This window comes from Balaenoptera ricei, chromosome 15 (genome assembly GCF_028023285.1).
Source record: "Balaenoptera ricei isolate mBalRic1 chromosome 15, mBalRic1.hap2, whole genome shotgun sequence".
In the NCBI taxonomy this organism is placed as follows: Eukaryota; Metazoa; Chordata; class Mammalia; order Artiodactyla; family Balaenopteridae; genus Balaenoptera; species Balaenoptera ricei.
Genome location: NC_082653.1, coordinates 63,074,132 through 63,090,864, shown reverse-complemented (window position 1 = coordinate 63,090,864; position 16,733 = coordinate 63,074,132). Strand labels below are relative to the sequence as shown.

The 16,733-nt window shown below is 45.9% G+C and overlaps 2 protein-coding genes across 4 annotated transcripts in view; one reads left to right on the top strand and one right to left on the bottom strand.

Annotated features, from left to right (window-relative positions):
• Positions 1-3,620, top strand: part of PDXDC1 (pyridoxal dependent decarboxylase domain containing 1) — a 57,646-nt gene extending 54,026 nt beyond the window's left edge. The window contains exon 24 of the mRNA XM_059898173.1: positions 2,121-3,620. Coding sequence (XP_059754156.1) covers positions 2,121-2,180 — 60 coding nt within the window. The 3' untranslated portion in view covers positions 2,181-3,620. The remainder of the gene's footprint in view (positions 1-2,120) is intronic.
• On the bottom strand, positions 1,435-15,233 carry NTAN1 (N-terminal asparagine amidase). 3 transcript variants are annotated; one of them, XM_059898174.1, is made up of 10 exons: positions 15,072-15,233; positions 9,420-9,522; positions 9,278-9,343; positions 8,885-8,993; positions 6,929-7,002; positions 5,327-5,380; positions 4,731-4,784; positions 3,622-3,719; positions 2,175-2,288; positions 1,435-1,780 (listed from the first exon to the last, which is right to left on the bottom strand). In XM_059898174.1, exons 1-10 carry the CDS (start codon positions 15,150-15,152, stop codon positions 1,601-1,603), a joined length of 933 nt encoding a protein of 310 aa, XP_059754157.1. In that variant the 5' UTR covers positions 15,153-15,233; the 3' UTR covers positions 1,435-1,600. The 3 variants fall into 3 exon arrangements, with proteins under 3 accessions (XP_059754157.1, XP_059754158.1, XP_059754159.1); XM_059898175.1 differs by lacking the exon at positions 9,420-9,522 and having other exon boundaries at positions 15,072-15,153; XM_059898176.1 differs by lacking the exons at positions 9,278-9,343; positions 9,420-9,522 and having other exon boundaries at positions 15,072-15,154.
• Between the last annotated feature and the right edge of the window lie 1,500 nt (positions 15,234-16,733).

Below are 16,733 nucleotides of genomic sequence, written 5' to 3'. Positions count from 1 at the left end.
GTGGGTTTCAATGGGATTGTATATAAGAGTGTCAGAAGCCCTCTCCTGCCACCCCCAATTGCTGCTTCCCCGGAGACGTCAGTAAGGACCGTGTCCGCTCAAGCTGTGGCAGGGTCGTCAAGCAAGTTAGACTGGACAGTGCTTCTGTCTGACTTAGCTCTGCCACAAATCCATTTCTCCCTTTATATACTATTTGTAAACAAATTAAAGGACTCATCTATTAAGAGTAACTGTAAAGACTCTTCTTGACCATATTTTATATATATATATATATATATATATATGTATATTTTTAAATACTGATAAAGCTTTTAAATTGGCACACAAGTACAGACTGTACTTATTTCTATGTTTAATATCTGAAAACTCAATAGATGCTACTCTTAAAAGCCTCGTATTAAACATGCTGTATAGCACCTCGTTACGTTGAAATTCTAAATTAAGTACACCTTTGACCTGTTCTCACGGGAGCTTCTGTAGCTTCTGTTCCACTAGCAGCTCACACTTTTGGGCCCAACTCAAACAAGAACCAGAAATGTAATCTTTCTCAGGCTGATCACGCCAGACTACTGCTGAAATGATTGGAAGTAACCCTTGATTAGTGCCTGTTTCTACTTTTCCAAAAGTACTGCATCACTTCGTCTATCATAGGTAACGGCCCCTGTGCCTTTTAGTCCAGTGAAGTCGAGCTACAGGAGACCTTAAGATGGTGGGGATTCACATAGGGTTTGTGGACTGTAGTACTGAAAGCCTTAGTTATACCACATTAAGCCTATAATTACACTCTGATCTGATGTGATTTCTGACATTTGGCACTTGTCAAAATGCAATTTTCCTTTTTTTTTTTTTTTTTTGGTGCAAATGATTAAACAAAGTCTTCCCTGTTTATTTGGTGCAATGAAGTATAGCAGATAAAATGGGGGAAGGGGAAATTATTACCTTTAACAAGATTAATTTTTAAATGTTTTTATATATATTTGAAATTGTTAAATTGGTTTTGCTGAAACAGAATTTCACCCTTGAGATACTATTTGAATGCTGGTTTCAATAAAGGTTCTTGAAATTGTTACCACTGAGGTCACTTCATAAATCTTAGCATTAATTGGGCATGGTAACTTCCTTTTGGATAACAATTTCAGAAAAATAAAGGTTTCTAAAAATATAACATCAGTTTTGGATTTGATGCTTCTAAAATAGTTTGAGGTCAAAAAAAAAAAATCTCTGTGAGATGTATAAATTCTCACCGAACTTTACTGCATTTTAAATATTGTTCTTTTAAACAAAATAGATGACAGTTTTTTCCCTCATTCACTAATTTAGCAGAATTAGACTGACTTACCCAAGTATCTGAAATAGCTGCTTATAGCACAGTGCGAAAGCTGGCTTCTCCTCTGCCTCTCATTACTAACCAAAAAGTAAACCTAAACAAATGCCTTTGCCAAAATAAGATTTTATTTTAAAGTCATTTGAAAAACACGGAGCAAGGAAAGAGACCTAAGACTGAATGGATGTAGATTCCAAATTCATATTCTTTCCTACCTCCACCAGTGGTCTTTTGTCATGCCAAAAAGTTGCTTTCTTTGGTAATTCCTATTTATTTTTAGCTTCCTGGAGAAGAGATCTTTTCCCATAAGCCATCTTCATTTTTTTTGTAGAGTAGAGCCTTATTTCCAGGAAACAGCATGTTAGCTGGAGAAGGGTATTTCTTTAAAAACATCAAGGTAGATCTGATATGTTCAACAAAGTGGGGGGGCTCAGCCAGAGGTGACGTGGAAAGGTTCTGGAAAAACAAACAAGATTTGGGGCGTGAGAGAAGAACCCTGCTCTGTTCCCTACTTTGATAAAGATGTCAGAGTCTCTCTGTGCTCCTTAAACATTAATCAGGCTGTTCTCAGATCACTATATGTGTAATTTGTAAAATTACATAAGAAACGAGGTGTCCTGGGTTAATGAGAACAAAGCAGTTGGCTGCCTACTGCTCCCCTGCGTTGATGTCCATCCAGGACTCCACTTACCCCCGACTGATACAGCAGCTAAACAGGGTCTGCCAATGGCATCCTCCAAACACTGAAGGGAAAGCTGCTGTTATCTAGTCTAATCCCTTTTTTTTTTCCTTACAGATGAGGAAACCAAGGTCCACAGATTTAAGATTTACCCAACCTGTAAATTCTCACCTCTAGTATTTGCTTATCATCTTGCTGCAACCAGAAATCCACATGGGGAAATGGCATCCAGGAATATGGTCCTATACGAAGTTGTTCTGTCTTTGCATCGTAAATACTAATCATCTGAAAAAGAACATTTCAAGGATAGAATTTAAGGAGTGTTATCAGCTTAAACCCTACCTTTAATGGAAGCTCCAGTGTAGTCTTGAAATTAAGGCATTTGTCTGGATGATAAGCTTCTTTCAATTTTTGTCTCATAGTAACAGAAGCTGCTACTTACTGAATACTTTCCACCTCTCTGGTACTGCACTTTGTGGGAAACAGACATTACTTTGTTTAGTTCTGACAACAGTCCTGCAGGAAGATGGCATTTTTCCCATTTTGGCTGGAAACCCAAGGCTCAGAGAGACGGGCCCGTTGCCCATGGTCACACGTCCATAAGCGTTAGGGCCAGGCCCAGACCCAGGTGTGTCTGACTGAAGTCCACACTCCTCAATGCTACATGAAACACTGCCTCATTATTCACACCCCGAGTAACCTTGAAACTTAAAAGTACACATGCCGTTGCTCCATCAAAAGAAGGGAAAAACCAATTTGTAAAAATGTTAATTTGCCAAATGATCAATTCCCTGAATTCTCAAATGTGCCAATGGTAGTGTTCAGCTTCACCAGCAATGTTCAATTTTGGTTACTGAGACTGAAATATGTCCTGAATCTTAGCTAAATCAAGGCTGTTACGCTACTTGAGAGGCTGCAAAAGGATCCCTAACAATGTCAAAGGGTTGGCAGAACAGACCACTGAATCCAGACATTTCCAATGAAAGTGGCAGCATTTCATAAGTGAGATTTCTTTTGGGTGCTCTGAATGCGATTTCTATTTTTTTCACACTTTAAGCATTTTAAAAGGATTCTTTCTCCCATTCCTCAAACAACGTGTAAGTCTTAGGTTTTTATTTTTCTAACTTTTAAAATGAAGGTGTTACTTAATTAAAAAGCATCCTAAGGCAACGAGACTTTTAAAGTGATTCGATTATTCTTGGGGTTAATCAATTAATCCCAGCAAACTGGTCTTCAGTTACTTGGTCCAGAGGAGAGTGTGATCCTGAGGTGCAGAGGGGAGAAGGCTCTTCTTCCCCCTTAGCTTGCCTTTCTTTACAGCAGCTTCACTGGTAAAGTTCTTACAAAGTAAAAGGGGCTCGTTCTCTTTGGATCTGGGTGCTGGGTGTTCACATACCTCCCCAACATCTTCACGGCAGGGAACTGGGGTCTTGAGCTTATAACTGAAAACGTTCATTATTATTCTACATGGTGTGTTCGTGGTGGTTCCTGATCATGTACAACTTTAAAGAACTGACATAAACTTTTCATTTCTAAGGTCTATAAAACTTAAGACTTTGGAGTTTGATGCCCCCCTTTTTTCCTTAACCCTGTAACATAAAGATGATATCAAACTCACTGGTCCTCCTGTTAAAGCTCGTGCGGCACGTAGCTCCTCCTCCGGACCTCGGTCTTGGAAGGAGGCTCTGTAGATCTCTGAGGTTTTGATGTTGACAGCTGTTGAGGGACAACAGGGTGACTTCCTACTGACAAAAGCCACAAGGGTTGGCACAGTCTCACACTTCCACCACCACATGTAATAGAATATGGATGAGTCTCCCTCAGAGAGAAAAGAGTGGAAACTGAACAAAGTTACTCTTAGGTGTCTGTAGCGTCTCCCTTCCTGGAAAGGGATAATGCAACCCTTTAGCCAAGCATCTCGCTGAGAAGAGCTGAGGCCTGAGCTGGACTAGGTAAGACCTGGTTCCGAACCAAGGGTCCCCCCCACAGGAGGTGCGCCATCTCTTCAGGCAGCGCGTGGCAAAGCCTCCCTGGTCAAGCCCTGTGACCAAACACGGCTGCGAACATGGCCTGGGACTGGGGCCAAATCTGGTGTTTGTGTGTTGGTTTTTACTAACCATTTCAGACATACAAAGTATAGAGAATAAAGCAGTGAGCACCCAGCCGAATAAATCAGATGTCACAGGTATGGCAGGAGCCCTCTGTAGGGACAGCCGGGCTCACCCTATTCCAGCCTTGGGAGTCCTAGGGGCTGTTATAGGAGGGAGGGAAGTTCTGGGTTTTCTTCAGCCTGGTGGTTGCACACTTTCCTTTGGATCTTTGTTCTCAATCAAAACCTTAATTAGTTCCCTAAGTATAAGAAGATTCAAATTCAAATGCCCTGCTCCAGCCCCCAGAGCACTGGCTGGAAAAAAGCAGAGAGGCCTCTTGGGGGAGCAGAGACCACTGACATTCAGCTTTCCCCTAACGGGGGTGATGCCTACACTTTATATTTGCTACCCTTTTTCTTTTCACAGCCTTAGGATTTGGATGTTTTCTCTATTTTGTAGATAAAGGTTAGAGAAGGTAAGCTTCTTGCCCAGCAAATACACCGAGAAGTCAGGATCTGAACCTAAGGCTGTGACACACCAATAGCAACGGGCTTACTAGCTGGTGGAATTGCCCTTTAACCAGAGCTTGTCTTGTCAGTGTGAGACCAATAAACCCTCCGATCAACACGCTACTTACCAATGCCATAAATTACTGGAAAGTGATTTTCATTTTCCTCCCGGTCATTTAATTCTAACACGTAAAAAAAAAGAAATTTTAAGATCAATTTTTAAGAAATACCAAACAATCACTTTTATTTTCCATAAATAAAGGCCAAGAAGGAGCCCCCACTGCAAAAGGGGGGAAATGAGAACATGAAAGGGACTGTGTCCCTGTTTCCCCGCTGAGCCCCAGAGCAGTTAAGGTCATAGCAAACAAACGCCTCTCCAGAGTCCGGGCCTCCCAGCCGCCTACACGCGTGGCGGCAGCTCCTCTCCGGGATCTGGCCCCTCCTCCTTCCCAGGAGTACAGAGCAGACCGCTGAGAATCCCAAGGAAGGACAGAGGAGTTGCACTCAAGGGGCGTCAGGATCTCAACTGAGGTTGAGCAGGATTTGGAGTGGGGAGGGCGGGGAAGGCCATCCCAGAAGATACGGGAAAAGCCAGAAGGCATCACAGCATTGACAAACAGTGCCGTCTGCGACTGAGGCATGGATGCTGGGTCCTGCTTTAAGAGCGAGGGCAAAACATCCCCAAAATCTACAGCTTTGCTTTGGGAAAGATGGCAGAACTTACCTGTCACACATAATGTCACCAAGTGAATGTCATCTTCCTGTCTGTCAAATTCACCTACAATGAGAATTTAAAAACTGATGTCAAAAAAGTTCCTTTAGGGACTTCCCTGGTGGTCCAGTGGGTAAGACTCCTCGCTCCCAATGCAGGGGGCCTGGGTTCGATCCCTAGTCTGGGAACGAGATCCCACGTGCATGCTGCAACTAAGTCCTCAGGCTGCAACTAAAAAAAGGTACCACATGCTGCTGCAACTAAAAAGATCCCGCATGCCACAAGGAAGATCCTGAGTGCCGCAACTAAGCCGGCACAGCCTAAAGAAATAAATATTAAAACAAAAGCAACAAAAAAAACCCAAAATCCATCTGCCAATATATAAGCCAGTTCTGAGCTGTGTGCAGTATTCAAAAGATTTCAGGCATCTGACACACAATTTAAAAAAAAAAAAAAGTTCCTTTAATTAGCAGAGCATATGCTGAACAAGTCAAGAAGGGGACAGAGAGTCGGATCCACTAGCCTTCCAGTCACAACCTGGCCTCTATCAGAGGTCAGATCCACGTGAGCTGATGCCCAGAACCCTGCCTGCCAACGGACAGATGTGCTCCTAGCCTCAAGCTCGAAGGAAACTTCGACCAAGGCTTTCCATTCTTCTCTCCATTCTGAGAGGTTGGGCGGACAAACTCATTCATAAGATTTTTACCCTTTTCCTAAATAACTATTTTTTCCTGATTATCAGTCATAAAAAATTTGATCATTATGAAAAATTTGGAAAATACAGGAGAGTGGAAAGAATATGTGGGTTTTTAAAGATACAAGTGTATGGGCTTTTAATGCCCATAATCCTAGCAGTTAACATTCAGTATATTTCCTGCCATATTTGTCCGTGCACAGCTAAGCTCAGATGTAGACAATTTTATATCCTGATTGTTTTGTACATATGTATTTTCCCATGTAATTCAAACCTCTTCATAAGTATTATTTTTTAATGGCTATATAACTATTCCTCTACTAATGGACATTAGATTATTTCCGATTGTAAATAACATTCTACTGCCCATCTTTGGGCATAAATCTCTGTGTACATTTCGGATTATTTTCTTATACTACATTCCCAGAAGGGGAATTACTGGGGCCTTGATGGACCATGATGCCAAATGGCTTTCCTGACAGGTTACACCAAAGTATGTTCCAGTGCTGCAGGAATACACCCACCTCGCTGCCTCATGGTTAATCAAAGAACATCTTTTTTTTTTTTTTTGTAATATTTGCTAATTTAACAGGGAAAATTGGCTTTTATCAGAGTTTTAATTCTCTTCAGATTAAAATGGACATTTCTGCCCAGAAGGTGGTTCCTGTTTTCACACAATTCACAGCACTTGCTATTTCGGGATGCATCACCTGCTATTTTGAAAGAAAATCTTGTCCCCATCCCATTAGCTCTGAGCATTTAGCTCCTTGCTATCCAGTCTTTATGGAAGATTCCAAGCTGAGCAGTTTGTGTGGCTCCAAGCAGGTGCACCCCTCATAGGTCCTGTACTAATTGGGATTTTTATCTAAGCAAAAATAGATACATATTTTTATCAAATGTGAGGAAAAAAGTGAACTTACTAAGAAGCTGATGCGTCAGTTTTTGTGACAACTGCCTGTCATCACTGAAGCCGCCCACGAGGTGCACTTCCAGCCTGGCGAAGAGACAGGAGGTGGTCAGAGGCCGAACAGCACGGGACAGCGTGTGCTGGGTCTGCTGTGAACTTTAGCTCTCGGCTCCCGGGCCCCGTTTACGCCTCAGCACACGCACAAGAACCGGTGCAGCACACTGCGACCCTGCCCGGGTGCCTGGGGGCCGAGCGGAGCCGTGTCTTAACACAAACATGAGGCCACCTTGAGGCACAGGGTGAAAAAGGCTACCCTGGAAGAAGACAACCATGTCACACTATCAACCCGCCCCCAGCGGGATGCTTCCAAAACCTCTTAAAAGTCTCAGCCTAAGAGGACCTGGGGTGCAGAACTGGGAAGGGCGGGACTGACACCATCCCTGCACAGACGCCGTCTTCTCTACCGCCCAGCATCGTGGAGAGACGGGTTCGCATCTCCGTTTCACGGAGAAGGAAACTGCGTCTGTGTCTAAAGCACATGCTTATCTACAACACCAGCTTTTCCCAAAGTGTGTTCCCCTGAACACTGGCCTCATGAAACAGAAAAAAGTGTTCTTGGGGTTAAATAAGTTTGGGAAGCCTTGCCTACTCCCCAAGGGAGTCACCATGCACAGCAAAGCTCCACGTAGGAAGCCCTACAGCTGGAAAGACCACACTAACTTTGTTAACCCTGAGTGCCCCATGCACACTTCTCTGCTAACCCCTGGTCCTCAGCCTGTGACAACCTGGCAACCAAAGCTTAGGAAAGTGTGGCCGTATTTCACATCCCTTCTACTGACAGACAAAATCCTGCTGAGGAATGAACCAGAATCTTCTGCATCAGCAGCACAGGGCAAAGCATCAAGTCGCCTCATGACATATTCTATCTCACAACTGTGTGCTGAGAATCACGGAGTTGGGCCCATGGCCCAGTCCGGCTACGTAAGCTGGAGGGCCCAGCAGTCTGGCGACTGCACAAGCCACAGAGCCGCGAGGCTAGCCCAGCCTGTCGCAGACCTGGCAGGAGAAGAGTTCAATTTAAAAACTGCTCTGTGTTACACTAGTGAAACTCGGACAGAGACGCTGGTCTTTTAAACCCCTGGGATTCTAAGAACTTGCATATGACTAGACTAGTTCATTCAAATGAACTGCTGCCTTAGACTTCAAATAAGATGAGATGCCTGCCAGGCCCGCCAACGAGAGAGAAAGGGGAGAGGACAGGCGTGAGCACCAGCCAGAAGCCAGGCCGCGGCCGTGGGCCTCCCGTTTAACTAACCCTGTGGCTCTGGGAAGCTGAATCTCGGGGCCGCACACGTGAAACAGGTGGTCACGCTTTCTGTCACCGGTGAGAGGGTTGGGCGCTGTGGTGGACACCCAGGGCAGGCGTCAGCTCTTGCACAGAATCCATGACGCTGAGAACTGCATCCCCTTCCTCCCGGCCATCTCCGGCTCCTCCCCAGCCTTGTGTTCCTCAGAGCCCTGTCCATCGTTAAAATCCTGTTGTGCTGACATCTCCTTGCTGTGGAATATGAGCCCCGCGGGGGCAGGGTTTGTCTACTCCATTCACTGCTATGTCCCTATAACAAGTTCTAGTTCACAGGAAACGTTCAACAAACAACTGCTGAAGGAATGAAGAGATTCCACCGCTGGGGTGTAACAAGGCAATGTCCGCAAAACGGACATCTAAGAGGACATTACTGAGAACAGAACTACAGATTCAAAGTCAAACCTCCCCTCGTACCCGCCACCCATTCACTCCCTCAGCAACTACTGATGAGGGGCCGACGCTGGGCCACAGTCTGCTCCAGGGGGACCAGGCGGCCACGGTGCTGGTGACAGGCCACGTTGCTGGAACAGCTGCCACAGCTGTTTCCTCTACGCGATGGTGTCAAGTTCCCAATATCACAAAACAGAGTAGCGTGGAGCTCACCTTCCACATTGAGTGTGGTCGGAAAAGGATTTTATGGAGTTCATGATCAAGGGGACCTCAGCTTTGGTGTCAGTTCCGTCACAATGTGTCAAGCAGGTAGCCCCATTACCTGAAGAACAAGGGTGAAACGACTCATGTTATTCCCGATGAGAACTCGGGGAGCAGGCCAGGTCTACGCCTGTCCATTCGGACCGCCTCATCTTTGAACAGCCTGTAAAAGGAAAAATAGAGACGTCTGGGCTGCCCAGCCAACCCATCTGACCAGGGCCACAGGGAGGGGCCATGCAGATGGAGAAGAGGTAAGCGGAGCCAGGAAACGCAAATCGAGAAATTCATGGTCCCACGTGTCGGGTCCGTTTAAGTTAACGGTTTCCTTCATCTCTCTCATCATACCTGTGTGCCTCAGGACCACAATGTGACAAGTGGTGGCATCATCAGAACCCAGAATGGAGATGGAGCCTGTTTAAAAAAGAAATAAAATAAAATATCCAATAGCCTTTGGGGATAACGCCCAATTCACTGCTTCCTAACCTACCATCCTTTGGGGAGGTCACTGCAAGCTCTCTTTGCTGAACATACAGAAGGCCCTGGGGTCCCACTTGTTGAACAGACTGACCTCTGAGAAGTCTGGCTCTTTCCTGTTTAATTAAAAAAAAAAAAAATACAATAGTGATGGAAATTAGTGAGGACTGAGTGACTAGAGAGGTGGAGAGAGCCAAAGTGTGCCCTACGTGGGAAACACACTACGTGGGAAACACACACTCGTGAGGTCTGAGGTGTGTGTATTATCTGACAGAAAAGCTAAAATAAAAAGGCAGCAGCAGTAACTACCTGTGGAACAATGTGAAGGAAACAAGGAAGTTCTGTTCTTTTTTCACCCTACAGAACAAGACTCTAGTACCTATGAAATAAGATGCAAAACTCTTTTCCCCACTCTTCACAATTGTAAAGAGAATCAGATCCTATGGACTAGGGGATTGGGTGGCTCAGAAATCACAGACCTTCTTCACTTCCTTTAAAGAGGAGGAGGGATCCAGACCTTACCCATCTCCTAATCTAGTAATCCCCACCTCTGGAAATCTGTACTGTGGAAATAACCCAAAAGGCACTCAATCCCTCTGTTATCGAGAATGGCACAAAGCTGGGGACAGCCACAGAAAAGGCAAGTAAATTATGCAGAACCAACTCACAACTGCTAACTGCACAGTCATGAAAAATGAAGACTATGGGAAAAGAGTTTGGAAATGTAAACTGAAGAGCAAGATTCGAGTAAAAAAAAAAAAAAATTTAAGCTGCAAATATGCTGTTAATACAACAATGCTAAAAATGTTGCCACATATAGGGAAAAATACTGGAAGGAAATTCACCAATATAACCATGATTGTGTTAGAACAGGGCAAACACAAGTCATTTAACTGTCGCTCTATTCTCCAAATGTCCTATGATGTAATTATGTTATTAAAGTAGAAAACCAAAAAGGAGCCCTCATAAATAAGCAAATTTATGAAAAGATAGGTTAATATTAGGTGTGAAAATTCTGACTAATTGAATATTTGTATAAATTCTTATTAGTAAGCCTGGGGGGAAAAAACTCAGGTGGTTAATTCCTTCATGAGAACTAAATTAAACTTTTTTTTTTCAAAAACGTCAAATTGAGGCATCACTAAAATGTTTCATAATTTTCTTCTTACTTGCAACAAATAAACTCCTCAATAAGCAATTTCCTAACCATGTGTGCAAATACAGAGCTTGTGTACTGTCTAGACCAGGGAACATTTTTATGGTCTTATACTGGCTTCCGGCCATTCCTCACGGTTGGTGCTAATTTAGGTTAGTACTTGCTTACTTAACAAAATACAAGAGATGTAAAAAAACATGATGATATGCTTGATGAGTTCTAGAGGGTTCTCTTTTAATAAGATTTCATTAATTGGAAGCAAGGCAGCAGTTATAGTGAGACCGGCCCCTCCATTTAAGAAAGGAACTAAGTTGGGATTAGCAGATGCAAACTATTTTATATAGGATGGATAAACAACAAGTTCTTACAGTACAGCACAAGGAACTATATTCAATATCCTGTAATAAACCATAACGTAAAAGAATATGAAAGAGTATATATATATATATAACTGAATCACTTTGCTGTACAGCAGAAATTAACTCAACAATGTAAATCAACTATACTTCAATAAAAAAAATGTTTTAAAGAAGAAAGGAACTAAGGACTGAGTGAAGTGCAGTGTGTGATCGGACGGCCGAGTCAGGGAGAAAGAGATGCAGCCAATTGTGCAAAAACTCGCAACACCTCATAGCAGTAAGCACTTTTCATTTTCACACCATTTCTCACCTTAATTCAAGATAAGATAAAGGAGAATGCAGAATTTCCTTTTTTTTATTCCTTTAATACTTACCTCTTTTTGTTCTTTTTGGGGAGGGGGAGGGAGAAGTCAAGGCAAATTTTTACCACTCATTTTCACAAATTGGTCACCACCCAAAAGCAAAGCTATTTCTGAGAAATGAATTATCACTTGCATGCCCAAGACCAAAAATCACAACGTCTCTCATCGACACAGCTCCTACTATTTCCCAGAGAAACAGAAGCACAAATTATCAGGAGAGAGAATGGCCAGAAAGTGAAAACAGCAACATTGCTTTGGTCTTTCACTTTAAAAAATGAAAAAAAGTTAGCCAGAGTTCTCTTCTGTGGAAAAACACACAGTCCTACTTTATAAACTCGCATCCTTTCTGAAATAAAAGCAGTCGTTTTCTGAACTTTTTCTATCCGCTGGATGCTCAGATTCACAAAAACATATCTTTTCCCGCAGTCTCTCCCTGCTACGGCTCATCCTCGTTTCCCAGTCCCTATCGGAAGGCACCGTTCTCTTAACCCAGGGGTCAGTACACGTGTTTCAGAGAAGGGCCAGTCAGTAAGTATCCCGGGCGTTGCAGACCGTGCGGTCTCAGCTCCTCAGCGTGAAAGCAGCATAGATGACACATGACAAGTGGCCGTGGCTGTGTCCCCAGAAAGCTACTTATGAGTGACACTGAAATTTGAAGAAAACGGGAGAGCAAGTATGAGAGCGCCACCAGGCGCAGCCCTCAGAACTGAGCCTTCTTCCCACCCCTTGGGCGCTACCTTATCTCAGTCCTTTCTTCCCTTACACCTAAATTCCTGCAATATAGTGCCCGGGGGAAGACACAGAGCATGGTGGTGCTGGGGGGCCTCTCCCTGAGCCAGTGACCTGGGCATTAGGCTGAGCTTCGGTGCTTCGTCCCCTCCTCTGGGAAACGGGGCTGATGACGGCCACTCCTTCGGCTGTGGGAGGATTAACTGACAGCAGGTCTGCAGGGGGTGGCTGTCACCATTGCCCACCTCTGGTCCCCTGTCCTGACCCCGCTTTTCTGCTCAAAAAAACCCTTCTGAGGAATAATTACAGGGGTTTATAAAGATTTAGCTCTGTGAATGTTCCTAATGGGAAAAGAGCATAAATATTGCGCATGCTTAAAGGCAGGAACTAAGTTACGTGGAATTCCATGGGACTGTTTCTCAAGAGGCCGCAGGACCAGTTTCTGAGCGTCCAGTGACTGGTTAAGAACAAAGGCTCTAGACAGCACCGCCCAAAGGCGCTTTCTGCAGCGATGGCAAGGATCTGTACCTGTCCTGTCTCATACAGCAGCCACTGGCCACACGTGGCTGTCGAGCACTTGAAACGTGGCTAGTGTGACTGAGGAGCTGATTTTTAAATTTTAATTAACTTAAATGTAAATCGCCACATGTGGCCAGTGGCTAATGTATTGAGCACTGCTGCTCTAGAGGCAAAGGCAGACCGCCTGGGTTGCGATCCAGGCTTCACCACTCACAGGATGTGGGATCTTGGGCAACTGACTCCACCCTCTGTGCCTCAGAGTCCCCATCTGTAAAATGGGAACAGCAGCAGTACCTGCTTCCTAGGGCTGGGATGCTCAGCAAGTTCCACGGCGTTGCTATGATTGTTGCTGTTGTTACTACTATCCTATGCTAAGCATAGCTACGGACAGGCTTGTAAGTGCTGCTACTGCATACTCACAACCTACTGTCACGTGAAAAGGACACATTATAGAACAGAATATATAGTATGCTATCATGTAAAAAAGTATAGCAAAATGTGAAGCATGGTTGTGGTCACAGATTCTTTTTTCTTCTTTTTGAGATTTATAATTTCTATTTTCTTACCAAGGGGACACTACTTGTTATTAAAAAAAATAATTAAACCTTTCATTTCTCCACACTGCACGTCAGCTGAAAGATCCATCTAAACCCCTGCCACCTAGGTACGACCTACCTCTCCCGGCTTATCTTCCACTCTGCCCCTCCTGCCCTCTCTGCCAGGGAAACGGGCCAGTCCACCCGCCTTCGGGGCCCTTCCCCTCCCGCCCAGGGGCTACGGGGCACAGTCCAGCTTGCTCAGCTAGAATGCCCTCCCCCTCTTCCCTTAGGCTGCTGAGATGGAAGTGCCCCCACCCCCGCCTCCCCGTTCCTGTAAGGCAAACTGGTCCCCACTACACAGCATTTCTAGGCCACGTCTCCCCAAAGAGGCCAAACCTCCCTTCTAGGGGGCCAGCCACCCTGGTATCTCATCTCATTCCCCCTGTCTCCACACTTAGGGGGCTGCCTTGGACACTGATCTAACTTTTTATCATAGAAAATTTCAAGCAGACATAAAAATAGGGTGCCACCTATATTCTTTAGGCAGCTGCACTTTTTCTCCCTTGGTGAGTCGTACTCCCAACTGCACCAGTTCATGGTGTGGCAGTGACACAGTACAAGGAAAGTGCTTAACACTTAACCTAGTGTCTGCTAGGTGCCCAGTATGTGTTGGCTAATATCACTACTGTTTTCTTGAAATGCAAGTTGAGAATCACACAGAGTTGTCCTCTTTTCCCCGTCAGTAACACACCCCCCCCCTCATCTTTTGGGTCATTTTCAGGGGTCATTCTGCTCAGACATTTGTGTAACAAATATTTACAAAGCACAGATTCACTGACAGGGCCTGCCCTAGGCTCTGAGGATACGAAGACACACTGTCTGCCTTCAGGAAGCTTACATTCTGGGGTAGAGACCAAAGGAAAGTAAACAAAACAAGCATGCAGACAAAATCACCCTGCAACTGTTACAGAAGAAAACCCAAAAATACCTTCCCTAAGCCTACAGACTCAATCAGGTTCCCCGGCTTCACTTTGCAGAGTGAAAAGGGGCATTTTTTTTCCCCCTTTATGGCACTTAATTAACAGTCATGGTATTTGAGCCACCCTGTGATTAAAAACCATCCCCACCCTATAAATGTCCTGATTGTGGGGAAAGAGGCAAACACCATAGGCAACGTACATTAGAGGCTCAACATGAATCTCTTAAATCAATGAAATGGTTGATTTCCCCTTAGCTGGATCTGGGGCAAGTGGGAGGTTTGGTTCGGATTTTTCTTTTACAGTAAGAACCCTTTTCCAAACAGTCTCTGCATAAGCCTGGACTAAGGGTTCAGAGGTCCATCTAAGGACAAAAGCAGGAAACAAAACAAAAAACCCTTCCATAGGGTGTGGTTCCTCAACACGGCCCCAGCTGGGGGAAAATAGGGCCCTTTCTTCCGACTGAAACTAACCGGGAGCCCCAGGCCCCGGGTCTAGAAGACTAGGCGACCCGCCAGGATGCCCCTGCCCACCCCAGAAAACCTCCTGCTTCCTGAGGACCCAAGGACGATGCCGCGCTCACCACGGGTGGGGATCCCCGGCGAGGGAGCGAGCAAGGGCGCTGCCCAGATTTGCCTAAACGGGCCAAGTCCGGATTGGAGGTTGGGACCGCCCTGTCTGGAAAAAGGGGGTCCCGGGGTGTCCTCAAGCCGCGGTGCTGGGCGACCCTGGACAAGTCACCTAACCTCTCTGGGCCCCCGTTCCCTCCCTTCGAAAAAGAGGGGCTTCAGCAGATGCCCTCTGAGGTCCAAAGAAGGTAAAAGCTCCACAGATGCCTCAAGCGAGGGCAGAAACTCTGCTGCCGGCGGCCTGGGCTCCGGATGTGCCGATAGCACCTCCGCTGCGCCAAGTTTCGAGCCTGATTCGGGGAGAGCGGGTGGTGGCGGCGGGGTGAGGAGGGCTCTGGACCGCCTGCGGATTCCCTCGGGCCCGCCTCGAAGCCCCCCGCCCGGGCCCTGCTCACCTCCAGAAGCGGGTGGGCTCGGACGAGGTCCCCAGCGGACTGCGGCAGCCTCACTCGCCGCCCCTCCACGAGTAGCGGCATCGCGGAGGCGGCCGCCCCGGCAGGCCCAGGGAGGCGGCGGCCTCCTCAGCCGCGGGCCGCCCGCCGCCCCTGCCCCCGCCCTCGCCCTCGCCCTCGCCCTCGCCCTCGCCCTCGCCCTCGCCCTCGCCCTCTCTCTCGGGCCGCCCCGCCGCCGCGCCCAGCCGCGGGTGCCACCGGGAAATGGAGTCCGACGGAAGCGGCGCAGCCCCAAGAGGCTGAGGAAATCTACGGGGGCAGCAGGGGGGCGCATGGCTCCATGGGAAACGTAGTCCAAACAGGAGGGAGCGGCCCGCCTCCGCTATGGGCGCTGGGAAATGTAGTTCTGAAAGCGTGAGGGAGGAGGAGCTGCGCTCATCGCCAGGGCCCTTGCCCTCAGGGCCAGGCTCACATTTCAGCCAACCTGGCCAGAGTGCGGGCTCTGGGGTCGCCGCCTGCCTAGGTTCATATCACGGCCGTACCACTTCCCATAGTGACCTTGAGCAAGTTTTCCGAGTTTGCCAACCTGCCGTGCTGCTCCATAGGATTGTATTTAATAGTAAACACAACCTGTCTTAAACTGGGAAAATGGAGCCTAAAGTTTGCTAGCCCCACACATTCAGAAATCATTAATAACACTTGGTGCTTGACATTCAGTAGGCACTCACAGGTGGGCTAAGAACCCTGGGAGTAAAGATCAGCAAGATACCCTACAGACCCTACTGAGGACAGGTACCCTGGCGTGAGACTTCTCACCTTAGCTGAGTTTAGAATAGTTTTAGCTATTCTAAAACTTGGAAATATTACCCAAATAGATCCAACTCCACATTAACAAAAATAATTTTACAAAAGACTGGTGAGACGAAAAAGAGGCCCCACTTCACACAGAGCAAAACCTATTAGAATGTCTATAGGATGCTGTAATAAGCACTGCCTGGCAGGTGGGGCCCTCTGGCCCTTCCTCTCCAGTTGAGATTGTTTAAGTTGGTACCAAGTAGGTAATACAAGTGAAACGGAAGTTACTTTTGCCTTGAAAAGACCTTCCCATGAAACTGCTTCCAGCTTAACTAGACTTTCTCACAAGATAACCAAACAGCTGACTTTACGTGCATTTTCATCAAATCCTCACAACTATAAAGTAGGTATTAGTAATTTCCACTTATTTTCAAAGTGGAGCTCAGAGAGAGGCTAGGTAACTTGCTCAAGGTCACACAGCCGATTAGAAAGAGAAGACAGGTCTGACACCCATGACACTGGTCCTTTCACACTTGTATGAATTAGCCACTTCTCATTAAAGAAGACCCTTTGCCCATAGCAGACAAACAAAATGATGGACCCTGGAACTCCTATCCCAGTTGAAAACCTGCTTTTGAGTAAGAGGGATAGGAAAATCCTGTTTTCATATATAATTCCCAAGGAGATTAAACAACTATTTTTTTTGCACAGATGTTCCTTAAAAGCATGTAAATTTTTGGAAGTGTTTGTTTTCCTTGGACCAGTTGGGTGTGATCAAGGAAAGTCACAGACACTTCAGATGCACCTGGAAGCCATTCTCATCACCAGTATGCAATTATTTTTGAGTACTTGCAATCACACTGGCAATAC

What these genes read in the sequence shown, in the direction of transcription:
- NTAN1 (XM_059898174.1), bottom strand. Translation starts at nt 15,152, where the DNA reads ATGCCGCTACTCGTGGAGGGGCGGCGAGTGAGGCTGCCGCAGTCCGCT. An exon ending in GGTGACATTATGTGTGACAG is followed by an intron (nt 4,785 to 5,326) that starts GTAAGTTCTGCC and finishes TTTACGTGTTAG; the next exon opens with AATTAAATGACCGGGAGGAA. An exon ending in GAGCTTTAACAGGAGGACCA is followed by an intron (nt 2,289 to 3,621) that starts GTGAGTTTGATA and finishes GTTCTTTTTCAG; the next exon opens with ATGATTAGTATTTACGATGC.